Below are 17,711 nucleotides of genomic sequence, written 5' to 3'. Positions count from 1 at the left end.
AGGTCGTGCACTTTGGTAGAAGGAACAAAGTCAAGACTTTTCTAAACAGAGAGAAAATCTTTGAAAAATCAGAGGTGCAAAGGGACTAGCAAGATTAATTTGCAGGTTGAGTCAATGGTAAGGAAGGCAAATGCAATGCTGACATTCATTTTGAGAAAACTAGAATATAAAAAGTATGTAATGCTGAAGCTTTATATGGCATTGGTCAGATCACATGGAGTATATTGAGCAGTTTTGAGTCCCTTATCTACGAAAAGATGTGCTGGCATTGCAGAGGGTCCAGAGGAGGTTCACAGAATGATTCTGAGAATGAAAGGGGTTAATCTATGATGGTTCTAGGTGTGTACTGGAGTACAGGAGAATGAAGGGATCTCATTGAAACCTATGGATGTGGAGAGGATGATTCCTAAAGTGGGTGAGTTTAGGACCAAGAGGGCACAGCCTCATAACAGAGGGGCACCTACTTAGAATAGAGATGAGGAGGAATTTCTTTAACCAAAGGGTGGTGAATCTGTGGAATTCAATGCCACAGATGGTTATGGAGACCAAGTCATTGTGCATATTTAAGGTGGAGGTTGATAGGTTCTTGATTAGCCAGGGCATCAAATATGACAGGGAAAAGGGAGGGATAATAAATCAGCCATAATGGAATAGTGGAACAAACCAGATGGACTGAATGGCCTTATTCTGGTCCTACGTCTTATGCTCTTATGGCCATTTATACTGATTCTCATTTGTCTACATTAAAACCGCATCCCTCTAGGCCCTACTCATTGACGTTCTTATTTAGATCGTTCTGCACTCTGTTAAGGAGAGGGGAATCTCCCTTTTTATTACTGGTGAGATCTCTCTGCTATGGAGAGGTAGAATGTTGCCCAAAATGTATTTTGTATTCTGTGCTTTTTCGCCCAATCTTTCTCAATTTTTCAGTGCAGGAGAGGAGGATTTGGGGGTTGATGAGAGGAGGGATTTGGGGGGAGGGTTAATGATCATGCTGTCACTCTTTTCTTTCTTGGCTTTGTGGCTATCTGGAGAAGGATTTTAGAGTTGTATGCTTTGATAATAAATGAACTTTTGAAACCTCTCAAATGTTGTTATTGCTTCTACCTCCACCACTTCCTTTGCAGCTCATTCCAGGTAACAACCAACTGCATGAAAATTTTATCTCAGATCCCTTTAAATCCCCTCACTCTCTCTTTCAACCTATGTAGTCTAGTTTTAGGTACCTCTACCATGAGAGAGGGACAGTGGCTATCTATCTATAACCCTCTGTTTTGCATGTCTCTATAATAAGTTTTCAGCCTCCTTCACTCCAGGGAAAGCAGAGCCAACCTATCTAATCTTTCCTGATAACTAACCCCTCCATTCCAAGGCAACATCTTTCTGAATCTTTTCTACACCTCTTCAGTTAATCACATCCCTTGTATACTGTAGTGAACACAATGGTGTAATATTTTTTTTCAACAGTAACATCCTAATTCTGCTCCTCAACACAATCTTACATCATGACTAGATGTGATACTGTGCACTCTGGGCCCTTCTGTTGGTCTCCATAAGACAATATGACATAGGAGCAGAATTAGGCCATCTGGCCCATCGAGTCTGCTCCGCCATTCAATCATGGCTGATCCTTTTTTTTTAATCTCCTCAACCCCAACTCCCAGCCTTTTCCCTGTAACCTTGTCCAAATCAAGAACCTATCAATCTCTGCCTTAAATACACACAATGACCTGGCCTGCACAACTGCTTGTGGCAACAAATTCCACCCTTTGGCTAAAGAAATTTCTCCACATCTCTGTTTCGAAAGGGTGCCCCTCTATCCTGAGGCTCTGCCCTCTTGTCCCAGATTCTCCCACCATGGGAAACATCCTTTCCATGTCTACTCTGTCTCGGCCTTTCAACATTTGAAAAGTTTCACTGAGACCCCCCCCCCCCACCATCCTTCTGAACTCCAGTGGGTACAGACCCAGAGCCATCAAACATTCCTCATATGATAACCCTTTCACTTCTGGAATCATCATTGTGAACCTCCTCTGGACCCTCTCCAATGCCAGCACGTTTTCTAAGATAAAGGACACAAAACTGTTCACAATACTCAAGGTGAGGCCTCACCAGTGCCTTATAAAGTCTCAGCATCACATCCTTGCTCTTGTATTCTACACCTCTTGAAATGAATGCTAATGTGGCATTTGCCTTCCTCACCACTGACTCAACCTGCAAGTTGACCTTTAGGGTGTTATGCACAAGGACTCCCAAGGTCCTTTGCATCTCAGATTTTTGGATTTTCTTCCCGTTTAGAAAGTAGTCTGCACACTTATTTCTACTACCATGCAATTTCCAATATTGTATTTCATTTGCCACTTTCTTGCCCATGCTCCTAATTTAAGTCCTTCTGCATCCTACCTGTTTCAACACTACCTGCCCCCCCACCAATCTTAGTATCATCTGCAAAGTTGGCAACAAAGCCATCTATTCCATCATCTAAATCATTTGTATACAACATGGAAAGAAGTGGTCCCAACACTGACCCATATGGAACACCACTAGTCACTGACAGCCGACCAGAAAAGGATCCTTTTATTCTCACTCAATGCCCTCTACCGATCAACCAATGCTCTAACTATGTTAGCAATTTTCCTGTAATACCATGGACTCTTAACTACGCACCTTGTCAAAGGCCTTCTGAAAGTCCAAATATACAACATCCACTGCATCCCCTTTATCTATCCTACTTGTAATCTCCTCAAAGAGTTCCATTAAGTTCATCAGGTAGGATTTTCCCTGAAGGAAATCATGTTGACTTGGTTTCCTTTATCTTGTCTTGAGTCACCAAGTACTTCAGCACCTCATCCTTAACAATTGACTCTAACATCTTCCCAACCACTGAGGTCAGGCTAACTGGTCTATAATTTTCTTTCTGCTGCTTTCCTCCTTTCTTAAAGAGTGGAGTAACATTTGCAATTTTCCACTCCTCTGGTACCATGCCAGAGTCCAATGATTTTTGAAAGATCATTTCTAATGCAATTACAATCTCTAACCCTACCTCTTTCAGAACCCAAGGGTGCAGTTCATCTGGTCCACATCTTTCAGCTTCTTGAGCACCTTCTCTTGTAATGGTAACTGCAACCACTTCTCTTCCTTCACACTCTACATCAGGCATACGGCCAGTGTCTTTCACAGTGCAGACTGATGCAAAATACTCATTTAGTTCATCAACCATCTCCTCGTCCCCTGTTATTCTGCATCAATTTTTAGCAGTTCTATATCCACTCTCATTTCTGTTTTATTTTTAACATACTTGAAAAATTTTTTACTATCCACTTTAATATTATTTGCTCGCTTGCTTTCACATTTCATCTCACACCTGGAACCATGACATCCAGCAACAGAATACTCAGGTAGTAACTTCATGGGGCGGGGGCTGGGTGCAAGGCAGACGGAGAGTGTGTGGTCAGAAAGACAAAGAGCAGTGAGGCTCCAATTACACACAAAAGTCCAGCACAGCAACAGGCACTTCAGCCCACACTGTTGTGCTAATGACACTCAACACCTTCTACCCGCACAGGATCCATACCTCTCCATTCTCTTAATATTCATTTACCCAAGAGCATCTTAAACACCCCTATCATAGCTGTCTCTAACACCACCTCAGCAGCGTGTACCACTGTGTGGAAAAACCTGCCACACAATATTCTTTGAACTGCCCTCCACACCTTAAATGCAAGCCCTTTAGAATTAGATATCTGAAACCAGGTGAAAGATACCAGCAGTCTATTCTACCTATGTCTCATGATTTTATAATTCCTTATCTAGTCTTGACTCAGTCATGCCAAGAAAACAGTCTAGTTTGAACAACCTTTTCTTATAGTTCATACACTCTAAATTCAGGCAGCATGTTAAAGCACATTGGCTCTAAAGCATGTTCTTCCTTCAGCATAATGATCAGAGCTGAGTACAATATCCCAGATGCAACCTAACCAGTTTTGTTCTGCTTTCCAGTAACAATGATTCTCCGAGTATCTCAGCTGCCAGATCTTAGGGTGAGATAACAGAAAACCTCCAGTACCCCATGGAGTCTGTGTCTACAGTATATCAATATGCAGTGCCTAAAATGGAAAGGTGCTCCACACTCAAGCGATACACAGCAAGATTTATCAGTTAAACCATTTTGAATCCTGCCCAACTATCAGAGATGGTGGCTACTGTACCTTCATCATCCTCTTCGTCTTCACTGGATTCGGTGACATGCACACTCACAGTGGTGTTTGGAGAATCCGTCCATTCAAAGCACACGCCAAAACCTATGTCATAATTGTCTGTGGCAAATTCCCAAAAGAGGTAAGAACCCTCTTCGTGAGTGGGAACGCGCACTGTCACCACCTCTCCCCGGCCCACTGTGATGACAGAGTCTGCATCCTGTCGAATCTTCTCTTTGAAGTCTTTGATTTGTGGCCGGGTCCACATGGATGGTGCTGCTATGACCGGTGTTGCATCTGTAGGAATACAAATACAGGGCTGAATTCTGATAGAAGTAATTAAAAAGCAACTTGCACTGGAGGCAAGTAGGCACTTACGTTAGATTTGCCCAGGCTAGTTCTTGAGGGTAGGGAAGGAGACGCACTGGAGACTAAAGGCAGAAGATGACCCCTTATGTGGCAAAGTATCTCAAAAGAATCCTAAGGGAACATTTCTGAACTAAACTTGCAGGGAAGATGAGGGAAGTTTAAAGGAGATGTGCAAGGTAGGCACTTAAAAAAAAAATAAACACAGTGGTAGATGCCTGGAACATACTACCAGGGGTGTTGGTGGAAGCAGATACAACAGTAGCACATAAAGGCTTTTAGATTGGCACATTAACATGCAGGGATGGAGGAATACTGATAACGTACAGGCAGAAAAGGATTAATTTAACTTGGCATCATGTTTGGCACAGACATTGTGGAGCTACACTGTTCCATGACAAAATTTGACCAAAGATGCATAATGAGTAATGGCTTGGCTAAAAGTAAGTTAAGTGGAGAGTACTGTTTATGGGATGGAGCAAACTTCACAAGGAGAACGATGGCTTGAAAATTAGACTCTAAGTACTTTCAAAGTAGATTACTAAAACCTTAGTAAACAGTTTCAAGTATTTTTTTTAAATAAAACAAAAAGACAATGGAGTAAGGAATACTTTGCTGCAAGAAATGTTGAGGTTAGTCTAAAGAGCTGGTAAAGACTGAAAGCAGAGAGGTTTGTCGAAGGAGAAGGAAGGGGAAAGAGAGACATTTATCCAAGAGGCAAAGGAGCATGCATCAGGGCATCAGAACCTACTTGGAAAGCCAACCGACTGTTGCATCATACTTGAATGGCCAAGTGGTTGGCGCACTGCTTGGCACATGAGCAATGAAATATTAAGCTTTTTATGCCGGCATATCCTGCTCAAACTTGCTCACATAATATAAAAATAATAGCAATTAATTCTGCATCACTAGACCCGTTGATGCATTACGTGCAGTATTTGTTTGGCAAAGTAAACTTTGAAAAGAGTTGGTTGCATCACAGCTGGGTACAGAGGTTCCAATCTACAGGTTCACTGGAGGCTACACAGCAACATACACTCAGCCAGCTCTATCATGGGCACAACCTTCCCTGCCTTGAAGGACATGTCTCAAGGCAGCAGCATCCATCACTAAGGACCCTCACTGTCCCAACGATCTACAGACTCACTTTCAAGGACTCTTCATCTCATGTCCTCAGTATTTACTGTTTGTTTATTTATTTATTATTATCTCATGTCCTCAATATTTATTGATGGTTTATTTATTTATTATTATTTTGCCTGCTTTTTTGTTTCTTTGTATTTACTGTGAATGCCTGCAAGAATATGAATCTCAGGGTTATATATCGTGACATACGTGTACTTTTAATAAATTTACTTTGAACGTGCCCCCTTCTCGCTACTAGCATTGGGGTGAGGTACAGGAGTCTGAAGACCCACACTCTGTTTTAGAAACAGCTTTTTCTCTCTGCCATCAGATTTCAGAACTGTCTTTGAACACTACCTCTTTTTTTTTGCACTTTTTATTGTAAACAATAATTTTATGTCCTTGCACTGTATTGCTGCTGCAAAACCACAATACAAACGCTTGTATTTCATGTTATCAAAGTCAGTCATAATCAATCTGATTTGGACCTTCCAATTCTGAGAGGCTAAATTTTTCATCTGGAATTGTGAAAACTAAGATTTAAAACACTGGAAGACTTTTATATTTAAGCTCGCAAGTCTTTGTATCACATGATCATTATTACCCATTTTACCCGAGAGATGTATACAGCCTGGCAGAAACAGAACCCCTCATCTGTGCACCATGAATTAAACAAGAGGCATACTCCACCTCCTCTACCTTTAAAAGACTCAACTGCCCTGTCTTTGTTATGAATGGTGAAGCCTTTGGGCTGCAGAGCCATGTCCAAAATGCTGGGGGTGAGCCATGTTTCATACACAGCAGTCACTAACGTCCCTCTGTACTGCAATCTTGCTGAGTTCTTCAGACCCTACCCCCCCTCCCCAACCAGGGACTGTACATTTGTCGGCAGTATAATTGGGAATGAGGGTCCAAGGTCTTTGAGTTTCAATTGTACCTGCAGCCCAGCACATGCTCCCGTTTCCTCTTTCTTAAAGGGGAACTCTAACTCATGACCTGAGTCTGTTATCCAGGGTCCATCAATTGATGACTGATAGATTTTTAATAGTTTTCAAACAATTGCTTACTGAAATATCCATGGCTGAGTGTGGATGTCAGCTGTAGCAGTCCTAATCGAAATATTTAATGATTCCCAGAGCTACATGCAGTCACCACAAATCAGCACCGTTTTGTTTTCAGACAAAGGACCTGTGAACAAGGCTCAGTCTGCGTTAACAAGCTCAAATGCCTACCTTTTGGTCCATTTTCCAATACTTCTTCTGAAGATTCTGGCTCAGGCTCTTTTTCTGCGCTGTCTGTACGTGTGGATGTTTGTCCGTTCACAGTTGGGACTTCGCCAATCCCAATGTGCATTGTTGGTACTACTGGTTCCTGCTGTTTCTGTAGTGTTGCCTGAAAGGACCGAGGAAACAATCTGCTGTTGTTATTTAAATATAATCACCAGGAAGCTAAAAAGACAACAAACACAATTAAAGAGTTTCTAACATTCAATTCCACTAACATTAGTGGAATGGCATCTTACTTTCACTATTGTTGTAAGCTCACCTCTCTGAAATGAGCAGCTGCAAGGACCCTAATCACCTCGACTAGCAGCAATACTCTCAATGGATACAATTAAATATTCTCGTTTCAGCCTGTTGCAGCTAAAAAGCACAACTGCTTCCAAGGTCAGTACAGTCAATGAAATGTCTTAAAGCACTTAAACAAACTATTGCTGCTTAGAAACAACACAGTCTGTGGTCGGGAGTGCCCATGGAGAAAGCCTCAGAGGGTGAAGATCAGGATTACAAGTGCATTTAAGGAAACAGTTTCAAACTCCCTATTCCAACGATCTTGCTGGCAAATGTGCAATCTCTAGTGAATAAAATCGATGATCTCAGAGCCAGGATGCTGAATCAGAGGGACATTAGGACCTTTGTTTCACGGAATCCTGGTTAACCCCTTCCGTACCAGATGCAGCAATCCAGATGACGGGTTCGCTGTACACCGTCAGCATAGATCAATAGAGTCTCTCAAAAGCAGAGGTGGAGGAGTATGCCTCATGATCAACTCTTCTTGGTGCACAAATATATCAGTGCTGTCCCAATTTTGCTCACCATACCTGGAATATCTAGCAGTAAAGTGTCATCCTTTTTACTTACCACGGGAGTTCTCTGGGGTCATTCTGGTAGCAGTTTACATTTCACCTCAGGCCAATGTCAAGCAGGCTTTAGATGATCTGAGCAATGGGATCAACATGCATGAAACAGCAAGAAGAATGCAGAAAGGAAGAATGCAGAGGGTAGTTGTGGAAGGAAAGTATTCTGCCTGGAGGTCGGTGACTAGTGGAGTGCCGCAGGGACCTGTCCTGAGACCCCTGCTATTTGTGATTTTTATAAATGACTTGGATGTAGAGGCGGAAGGATGGGTGAGTAAGTTTGCGGATGACACGAAGATTGGAGGAGCTGTAAGTGGTCGAAGGTTACAAGAGGATATAGACAGGCTGCAGAGTTGGGCAGAAAAATGGCAGATGGAGTTCAATCCGGACAAGTGTGAGGTGATGCATTTTGGAAGGACAAACCAGAAGACTGAGTACAGGGTTAATGGTCAATTACCTAAGAGTGTGGATGAACAAAGGGACCTTGGGGTTCAAATCCATACATCCCTCAAGGTTGCTGCACAGGTTGATAGGGTAGTTAAGAAGGCCTATGGGATGCTAGGCTTCAATAACAGGGGGATTTAGTTCAAGAGTAGAGAGGTCATGTTGCAACTCTACAAATCTCTGGTGAGACCGCACTGAGATTATTGTGTTCAATTCTGGTCACCTCATTATAGGAAGGATGTGGAAGCTATAGAGAGGGTGCAGAGGAGATTTACCAGGACGTTGCCTGGATTGGAGAACAAGTCATATGAAGCAAGGTTAGCAGTGCTGGGACTTTTCTCTTTGGAGCGTAGAAGAATGAGAGGGGACTTGATAGAGGTCTACAAGATTACGAGAGGCATAGATAGGGTGGATAGTCAGTACCTGTTTCCCAGGGCACCAACAGCAAACACCAGAGGGCATAGGCACAAAATTAAGGGAGGGAAGTTTAGGGGAGACATCAGCAGTAAGTTTTTTTATACAGAGGGTTGCAAGTGCCTGGAATGACTTGCCAGGGATGGTAGTGGAGGCTAAAGCATTAGGGGTATTTAAGAGCCTCTTGGACAAGCACATGGATGAAAGAAAAATGGAAGGCTATGGGGTAGTGTGGGTTTAGTACTTTTTTAAAAATAAGGATTATATAGGTCAGCACGACATGGAGGGCTGAAGTGTTCTATGCTGTAGTGTTCTATGGTTCTATGGTTTCTAACCAGAAGATCAGTCTGTGCGGATTGGTGATAACATATCCTCTTCGCTGACAATCAACACTGGCACACCTCAGGGGTGTGTGTTTAGCCCACTGCTCTACTCTCTGTATTCACATGACTGTGTGGCTAGGTATAGCTCAAATACCATCTACAAATTTGCTGACGATACAACCATTGTTAGTAGAAACTCAGGTGGTGACAAGAGGGTGTACAGGAGTGAGATGTGCCAACTAGTGGAATGGTGCCACAGCAACAACCTGGCGCTCAACATCAGTAAGACAAAAGACCTGATTCTGGACTTCAGGAAGGGTAAGGCAAAGGAACACATACCAATCCTCACAGAGGGATCAGAAGTGGAGAAGGTGAGCAGCTTCAAGTTCCTGGGTGTGAAGACCTCTGAGGGTCTAACCTGGTTGCAACATAGCAATGTAGTCATAAAGAAGGCAAGACAGTGGCTACACTTCATTAGGAGTTTGAAGAGATTTGGCATGTCAACAAATACACTAATACACTCAAAAACATCTATAGTTGTACTGTGGAGTGCATTCTGACAGACTGCATCACTGTCCGGTATGGAGGGGCTACTGCACAGGACCAAAAAAAAGCTGAAGAAGGTTGTAAATCTAGTCAGTTCCATCTTGGGCACTAGCCTACAAAGTACCCAGGACATCTTCAGGGAACGGTGTCTCAGAAAGGCAATGTCCATTATTAAAGACCTCCATCACCCAGGGCATGCCCTTTTCTCACTGTTATCATCAGGTAGGAGATACAGAAGCCTGAAGGCACACACTCAGCGATTCAGGCACAGTTTTTTCCCCTCTGCCATCCGATTCCTAAATGGACATTGAAGCTTTGGATACTACCTCACTTTAATATACAGTATTTCTGTTTTTGCACATTTTTAAAATATTTAATATACATAATTGATTTACTTGTTTTTTTTTGTTATTTTCTCTCTCTCTACTAGATTATGCATTGCATTGAACTGTTACTAAGTTAACAAATTTCACGTCACATGCTGGAGATCAGTATTCTTAAGATTCATTCACAGCTAATCTTGCACAAGACAACTACAAGTTAATGTCCAAGGGATGGTTCTGAGAAGGGATGATGGCAAGTTCTTCCCTCTTAATCAACAGCCACTGAGTCTAACTACTGTATCCTAGTTGAGACAACTGGACATGCATTCCACAATACTATGATTTGTTAGACTCAGTTGCACCTTGAGAAAATAAAACTTCTCATCAACTAGTAACCAGGATGCTCTAACCACATAGTTTACTCATTTGTTTGGGGAAGCCACCTGCAGGCTCCACTCATTACACCAAACTTTTTGATCAAGTCACAACTTTATGACAATTAGCTTTTAACATATAGAACTCTAGATGAATTAGATCACTGTAGAGAACCTAATTTGGTCCCAGGAAATACTACTTTGACAACTCTAACTTGTCACTCACTATATCCTAATGTTCTCCTCAGCTTTGCTTGAAATCAGTTTGCATTTCATCTTTTCCTTGTCCTTTCCAATTGATTTTTTCTCCTACTACTACTACCCTGAGTAAGACTATTCCAAATTCTGTCCTTAACACTTTGATGGTAATTTGACCCTGCTTGGGACATGAATTTTAATTCAGTTCCCTCAAAACATAATGCCCAAATATTTTTAATCATGCCAGTCGATGAGAACACTGTCAGTGTGAGCTCAGTAATGACTGTAGAAGGTGGCGAGGCATTTGCAAATGACCCTAAAATTAAGAGGATAGTTACTCTTTTTGTTTTGAGCCCCATCCCTTCTGGCTGTCAGGGTCACCCTTACCTGCTGCTGTGCTATCTGCACCTGGTACAGCTGTTGCATATACTGTTGATAGTGCTGCTCTTGAAGCTGGCGGATCAGGAGTTGTTGTTGCTCGAAGTTGCCAGGGTACTGCTGGGCTGCATATTGTTGGAACTGCACTGCAGTCTGCGCATTTAATGCAGCCATTATCTGTTGCCTAAAATCAAAAGTCCACAGAGTAAAGTTCCAGGTTAAAGCTTTATACTTCTTCACAAGGATGCCTGTACTATTTAACCATTCCTGCCAATTTTCTGCTGGATAAATGCATTACCCAAATGTGGTAACACTAACCACACAGACCAGGAAGATGCCAGGTTAGTAACCTCACAATCACTAGGTCAGAGACAGAAACTTCCCCAGTCTGAGTTAGGTAGCTTGAGAGGATTCCAAAATGATCCTAAGCAATGGAACAAAAGTCAATCAGAATTCCTGTGTCAACCACCATTCTGCTCAAATGATGGGCCAACAACCCTACTACAGTCACTTCCGGGATTTACATGGAGATAGAAAATTTAACATCATTAGTTAAAAGTAACACAAGTTTAGATTTTTATATTGCTGCCATGCATGAATACAAAAAAGACTAAAGAAAACAAATAACAGTGGAACATTTGACAGCTACTGACACACAGCACTGATGCCTGTTGGAAAAGGACACGAGAAGACATCCGTATCATAGTCATAGAGTCTTCTATACCCATGCCAAATGTTAACTAACACCTATACCAATCTACATCAGTAAATTGTCTATGCCTTCCAATCCTTGACAATTCAAGTGTTCAAGTAAATACTGCTATTACATGTGTTTCAGATTCCAAACACCTAGGTAAAAGAAAGTTCCTTAGACATTGTGGGGCAATGGACCTTTACTACGTTATGCCGTTCCATGTTCTGAGAACCATGTGCTACCTACAGCTTGTAACTTTGCAAGACATTGCACAAGTAGTTTTTTTTTTAAACTTTATTTAGAGATACAGCATGGAATAGGCCTTCAAGCTGCACCATCCAGCTACCTTTGATTATACCTTTGCCTAATCACAGGACAATTTATAATGACCAACTAACCTACTAACCAGTACGTCTTTGGACTGTAGGAAGAAACTGGTGGACCCAGAGAAAACACATGCAATTCCACGTGGAGGATGCACAGACTGCTTATAGACAATATCAGAATTGAACTCCAATGCCCAGAGCTGTAATAAATCATGCTAACTGCTATGTTATTAATTTTTCATTTCTATTGAAAGAACTGTTGTATAACAACATGTTCCTCAACAACAAAGAGATAACCACTGGACATTCTTGTACTATCATTTATTAAGATAAATGAGTGGCACAAAAGAGCCTCAGTTAAACATTTCACTCAAAACATGGTATCATTAGTAACACAGCACAACCAGCTAGACCATTTCCAACAGGCTTATTGAGAAAGAGCCCAGTCACTGGGCTTTTCTTTTGCCTGGCAGAGAGATGGTCATGGGGTCGAATTCCATTCCTAAGTATATTTTGGGTGAGGCTCCGGGTACAGTGAGAGATGGCAAACTGTGGCACTCTTTATTTCAAGTAATATCCAAGCATCCCAAGATCTTAAAACCAATGGGTGCCTACTGGGCAGTGTAAGGTGAATGGTATATTTCCGTACTGAATGATTCTAAAATAGTTGCCCAAGAACATATTGAAGCAATAATGCCAAGTTCAAATTTAACACGAGCAATCACAAAGATCAAATGAGTAGTATAAAAATAAAGCTCACATTAAAACTAGTGAGCTTCATCTGATGAAGATCTTACTTTTGTTGCTCCATTCGAAACCGCTCTTCCTCTAGATTTCTTCGTTCTTCTTCTTCCCGCCTCCTTTTCTCTTCCTCTTCCCTTTTCCTTCGCTCTTCCTCCTGCCGCAAACGCTCTCGTTCCTCCTCCTCCCTACGGCGCCGCTCCTCCTCTTCTCTCCTACAGAGAGGAATTAAGCCACAATAAACTGTAAAACAAAAGTAGTCCCAATGCAAGTGACTGAGTATGTTCAGTCTGGATACAAGTAGGCACATGAGCTGTAGACAGCCTTTAGATCTCCCAGTGCCACGCAAAGTCATTAGTCAAAAGAATGTCCCCTAATCAAGAGATCAAAGAGGCAGATATTAAGCAGCATCTTAAATGAGATATGTGGAAAGATGGAGGGGATTTACGGCTAAGGCAACTGAGGATATGGCCGTCTACAGTGGAATGAAAGAACTTGTGGATGTGCTGGGATTAAACTGTAGGGCTGTAGGAGATAATAGAGTAATCTGGCACTGAAACAGGACCTTCAGTCCAATATGACCAGATGAACCAAACTGTCTGCTTGAGTCAGTGCCACTTCCCCACATTTTGCTCATGATCCTCTCAACCTTTCCTATCCGTATACCTGTCTTTTGAGTGTTGTAATTGAACCCACCTCTGCCAACTCCTCTGGCAGCTTGTTTCATATAATCACCACCCCATGTAAAAACAAGATGCCCCTTAGATCCCTTTTACACAGATCACAAGGAAGGAGAGGAAAGTAAGTGTAATGCACTGGTTAAGAAAATGTTTTATTATATTTCTGCAGCTATGTTGTGAGGTATTTTGATTTTAGCTGTTTTTCTGCAAATGCAGTGTGTTCTATTAGTTAAGCTTCATAGACTAGTGTCTTGAGATAAGAGCATTTGCTCAGCCTAGGAATGTTGAGTCAGCCAATTGGGGTTGTCTGGTAATGTGCTGTAGCATTCTGTCCAGTGGGATGCCAACTCGAGAGAGCTGGATGGGATCAGATTGCTGAAGAACAATGGCCTGGTTTTGGGTCTTTTGTTAGCAGGTGCTGGTGGTGCAGAGTGGAGCACAAGGGAAGATGCCTGCAGAATCCTGGCCAAAGAGGAGACCCCGTTGTAAGAAGTGCTTTGTGTAGACGAATGGTTCCAATGAGGAAGTGCCAATACTCCTGAGTAAGCTCCCGTTTGATAGTCATATAGGAAAGTTGCATGGCGCAGCATTTACACAGCATTCACCACTACTTTCATTCCCTCATTGAAACATTCCAACAATCCTGTTTGGTTGAACCTGAATCATACTGACCCTAGATATGCTTTGCTTATTGAAGGTGGTCTTCTCACCGTTGCTTATGCAATGCTGAGTCACGTGGCTGTTGGCCAGAGTTAGCCAATGAACCAAGTTTGTTATGTGCCATGGTGAGAGGGTTACATAGAGGAGGAGGATTAGGCTGGGAATTGGTGGGGTCACAAATGGGGATATAATGTACATGAACTAAATGTAGAGAGGGATAGTACAGCCTAATTCAAGTGGGTACTGAAAGGAAATGGTATTTTACAGCACAAAGAGGAACCAGATGAAATAGAGTGGGTGAAACTATACATTAACCATCTGATTTATCCATTCTAGGATACCAAATGAAATCCATTATCCATCCTAATTACAACATTGTTTTCTAAAAAATTGATTCTACAGTGACAGACTTCTAAGACTAGAGATTTGCAATTACAAAACTTCATGAAAACGAGATAGTACAGAGTTTAGATTTTTTAAAGATCAAGGTGAATAAACTGATCAGCTTAGTCAAGGTGAAGTACAATGTCAGTTAACTCATGATGGAATTGAATAACTACATGTATTGACAACCCTTGTCTCCCAATTTCATTTCTCCCATACCTGACCATCATTATTCACACCCCTCAGTCCCACCAATCACTTCAGGTCCCAGTTGCACCTCTCCTCCCTCTCATCATTATTCTGACATCTCCACTCTTAATTCTGATACAGGGTTTTGACCCAAACCATCAAAAATTCCCCACTCCACTGATGATGTTAGACTCATTGGTTTCTTGCAACAGATTATTTGTTGGTCGAGATTCCAATTACTTACAGCCTCTTACAGCCAGGACAACCATCTTGAAAGTTTAATGCAAATTTATCAAAGTACCCATTTGTCACCCTATACAACCTTGATATTCATTTTCTTGCAGGCATACTCAATAAATCCAATATTCATAACAGAATCAATGAAAGACCACACCAACTTGGAGGTTCAACCAGTGTGCAAAAGACAGTAAATAAATAAGCAATAGATACTGAAATCATGAGATAAAGAGTCCTTGAAAGTGAATCCATGTGGTGTGGGAACAGTTCAATGACGGGATGAGTGAAGTTATCTCTTCTGGTTCAGAAGTCTGATGGTTGAGGGGTAACAACGGTTCCTGAACCTGGGGTGAGAGCCCTGATGTTCCTGTACCTTCTTCCTGATGGCAGCAGTGAGAAGAAGGCATGACCTGGATGGTGGGGATTCCTGATGATGGATGCTGTTTCCTGAGACAATGCTCTGTGTAAGTGTATTCAATAATGGGGAAGGCTTTATCATAATGGATTGGGCCGTATCCACTAGGTTTTGTAGGATTTTCAGTTCAAGGGCATTGGTGTTTCTTTACAAGGCTGGCTCCCCACCACACATCCATAGAAGTCAGTCAAAGTTATAGATGTCACACCAAATCTTCAGAAACTCCTCAGGTTAGTCTTGCCCAAATGGGATTATAATTTCTATTTGATCTGGCAGCTGAGTTCAGTAATGCAACTTTGAAACACTAGTTTTCAATAGTTACTTACATTTGTGATCTCTTTACTAATGAACCTTGAAACTAATTCCACCATCAATGTCCCTATCCTCTGCTTGGAAAATTCTTACAAATCTAGACCAGGCTAACACAATGCAAGGAGTAACTGTTTCACCCACCATTGTTAACTCCGCTATTCAACTACAAGACTGATCACTATCTTAATTCCATTTACCTTCCTTGGTTTCACAAATCTTAGTTCCCTTCTTAACTAAAACTCTTTCAAATGACTCCCGACTTCCAACTTTACCCTTTTAACCCAATATGCTCTCCAGTTTAACAAACCCCTCCTAAGGTGTCACTTCCAGGTGGAATGCAGAACAACAGGTTCTCTGTACAGCTGTAACATAACATCCTGTATTTGCATTCTAACTCCCTTGAGGTGATAAATCTGGAATCACAAGTCTCCCCATGTTCAGTTCCAGCCAAGGCTAGAATTTATTGTCTTCGAAACACCGAGGGAATCTGACCAGGCTGCCAAGAGTCAACAGCATGCCTGTTGTTTCTGTAATAAAGCTTCACACCAGTCAGAGCCAGTAACAATTCAGAATTATTTTTCCAAGGGATACTAGTGAAATGCTTCATTTCATTATGGTTAGTAGCCATTTCCACTTAATTTATGTTCAGCAAGCACCAACAAATGAAAAATATTTAGAACTTGAGACACCGGTTCTTTTCAGAGATATCATTGGGCAGGAGATACAGAAGACTGAAGTCCTACAGTATTTGGGTACAAGAACAGATACTTACCTTCAACCATTTAGTTGTTGACCCAAAATGTCAAAATGCTAATCACTACAGTTTAGCAACAGTGATCACTTCGCACTAAAAATGGAATTTTTGTTCTAATTGTGGTATTTCTTGCAAAAATTGTGTAACTGATGTTTTTTTTGTGAATACTGTGTCTCTGATGCAATGTGCCTGTGATATAGTTGCAAGTAAGCTTTTCATTGGAGCTGTGCATACACATGATAATAAACTCAACATTGAATTTTCCTCTAACGTCTAACCTGAAAGGCATTAACACAAACAACTCTGTTGCAAGAAACTACAGAGGATTGTGGACACAGCTTAGCACATCACGGAAACCAGCTTCACCTCCATGAACTGTCTACAGTTCTCACTGCCAACACACATCTGACCCACCCTGGACATTCCCTTTTCTCACCCAATCCCATCAGACAAAAGATACAAAAGCTAGAAAGCACACACCACCAGGCCCAAGGACAGCTTCCTCTCACTATTATTAGAATATTGAATGGTCCCTTAGTACAATAAGATGGACTCGACCTCACAATCTAGCTTGTTATGGACTGGTTGCATACAGCCTGGCATGAAGCTCCAATACACAGGATCACAAGAGGCTGAATATGGTTGTAGACTCAGCCAACTCTAGCAGAGACACAACCCTTGCAACCATTGGGGACATCTTCAAGAGGTGCATATCTAGAAGGCGATAACCATCACCAAGGGGCCTCACACGTAGGCCATACCCTCCCCTTGTTACTCCCATTGGAGAGGACGTACAGAAACTTGAAGAACTACACTCAACGATTTAGGTACAGCATATCCCGGTTTGCCATCAGATTTCTGAAGGGTCCATGAGTACTACCGCATTATTCCTTTTTTTAAGCACTTATTGCAATTTTAATGCCTTTGCACTGTAATGCTGCCATAAAATAACAAATTTCTTGACATACAATTCAGTGATAATAATCCTGACTCATCGACTGTCTGAATGGCATTTTTTGAAATAGTGACATTTTGCTCTATAATCTTTTCCCTTAAATGACCTTAATGCACTGTTGCAATGAAGTGATCAGTAATGATCGCATCCAAAACAATGCTTTTTACTGTATCTCAGTGTATGTGACAATAATAAACCAATTTACTGCATCTGATATTTGTACTCAGGTGCTCAATTGTGTCAACCCTCGCAATTCAGGAAACACCATGGCTGATACCATTTACAAGGGAAAATTTTTAACAACTTTATGAGGCAAGTTATTTTACACATAGAATAGTAGGTGTCTGGAATGCATTACCAGCAGAAGTGGTGAAAGACACCAATAGCATTTCGACATGCAAATAAACAGGAAGGAATAAAGGGGAAAGAGGCCACATACAGGCAGATGGGATTAAAATTCCACTGGCATCATGGTTAGCATAGACCAGGGGTTCCCAAACTGGGGTCCACAGACCGCTCAGTTAACGGTAGGGGCCTGTG

General features: G+C 41.7%; 1 protein-coding gene across 1 annotated transcript in view; it reads right to left on the bottom strand.

Moving 5' to 3' along the window:
* acbd3 (acyl-Coenzyme A binding domain containing 3) overlaps window positions 1-17,711 on the bottom strand; it is a 75,289-nt gene that overhangs the window by 16,114 nt on the left and 41,464 nt on the right. Inside the window, exons 4-7 of the mRNA XM_059982720.1 lie at window positions 12,642-12,800; window positions 10,834-11,008; window positions 6,920-7,079; window positions 4,209-4,493 (exon numbers count right to left, since the gene is read on the bottom strand). Of these exons, the coding sequence (XP_059838703.1) occupies window positions 4,209-4,493; window positions 6,920-7,079; window positions 10,834-11,008; window positions 12,642-12,800 (779 nt within the window). The remainder of the gene's footprint in view (window positions 1-4,208; window positions 4,494-6,919; window positions 7,080-10,833; window positions 11,009-12,641; window positions 12,801-17,711) is intronic.

Source organism: Hypanus sabinus, chromosome 10, assembly GCF_030144855.1.
Source record: "Hypanus sabinus isolate sHypSab1 chromosome 10, sHypSab1.hap1, whole genome shotgun sequence".
NCBI classification, from domain to species: Eukaryota; Metazoa; Chordata; class Chondrichthyes; order Myliobatiformes; family Dasyatidae; genus Hypanus; species Hypanus sabinus.
The sequence above is the reverse complement of the archived record's forward strand: the minus strand, read 5'-3'. Positions and strand labels throughout refer to the sequence as shown.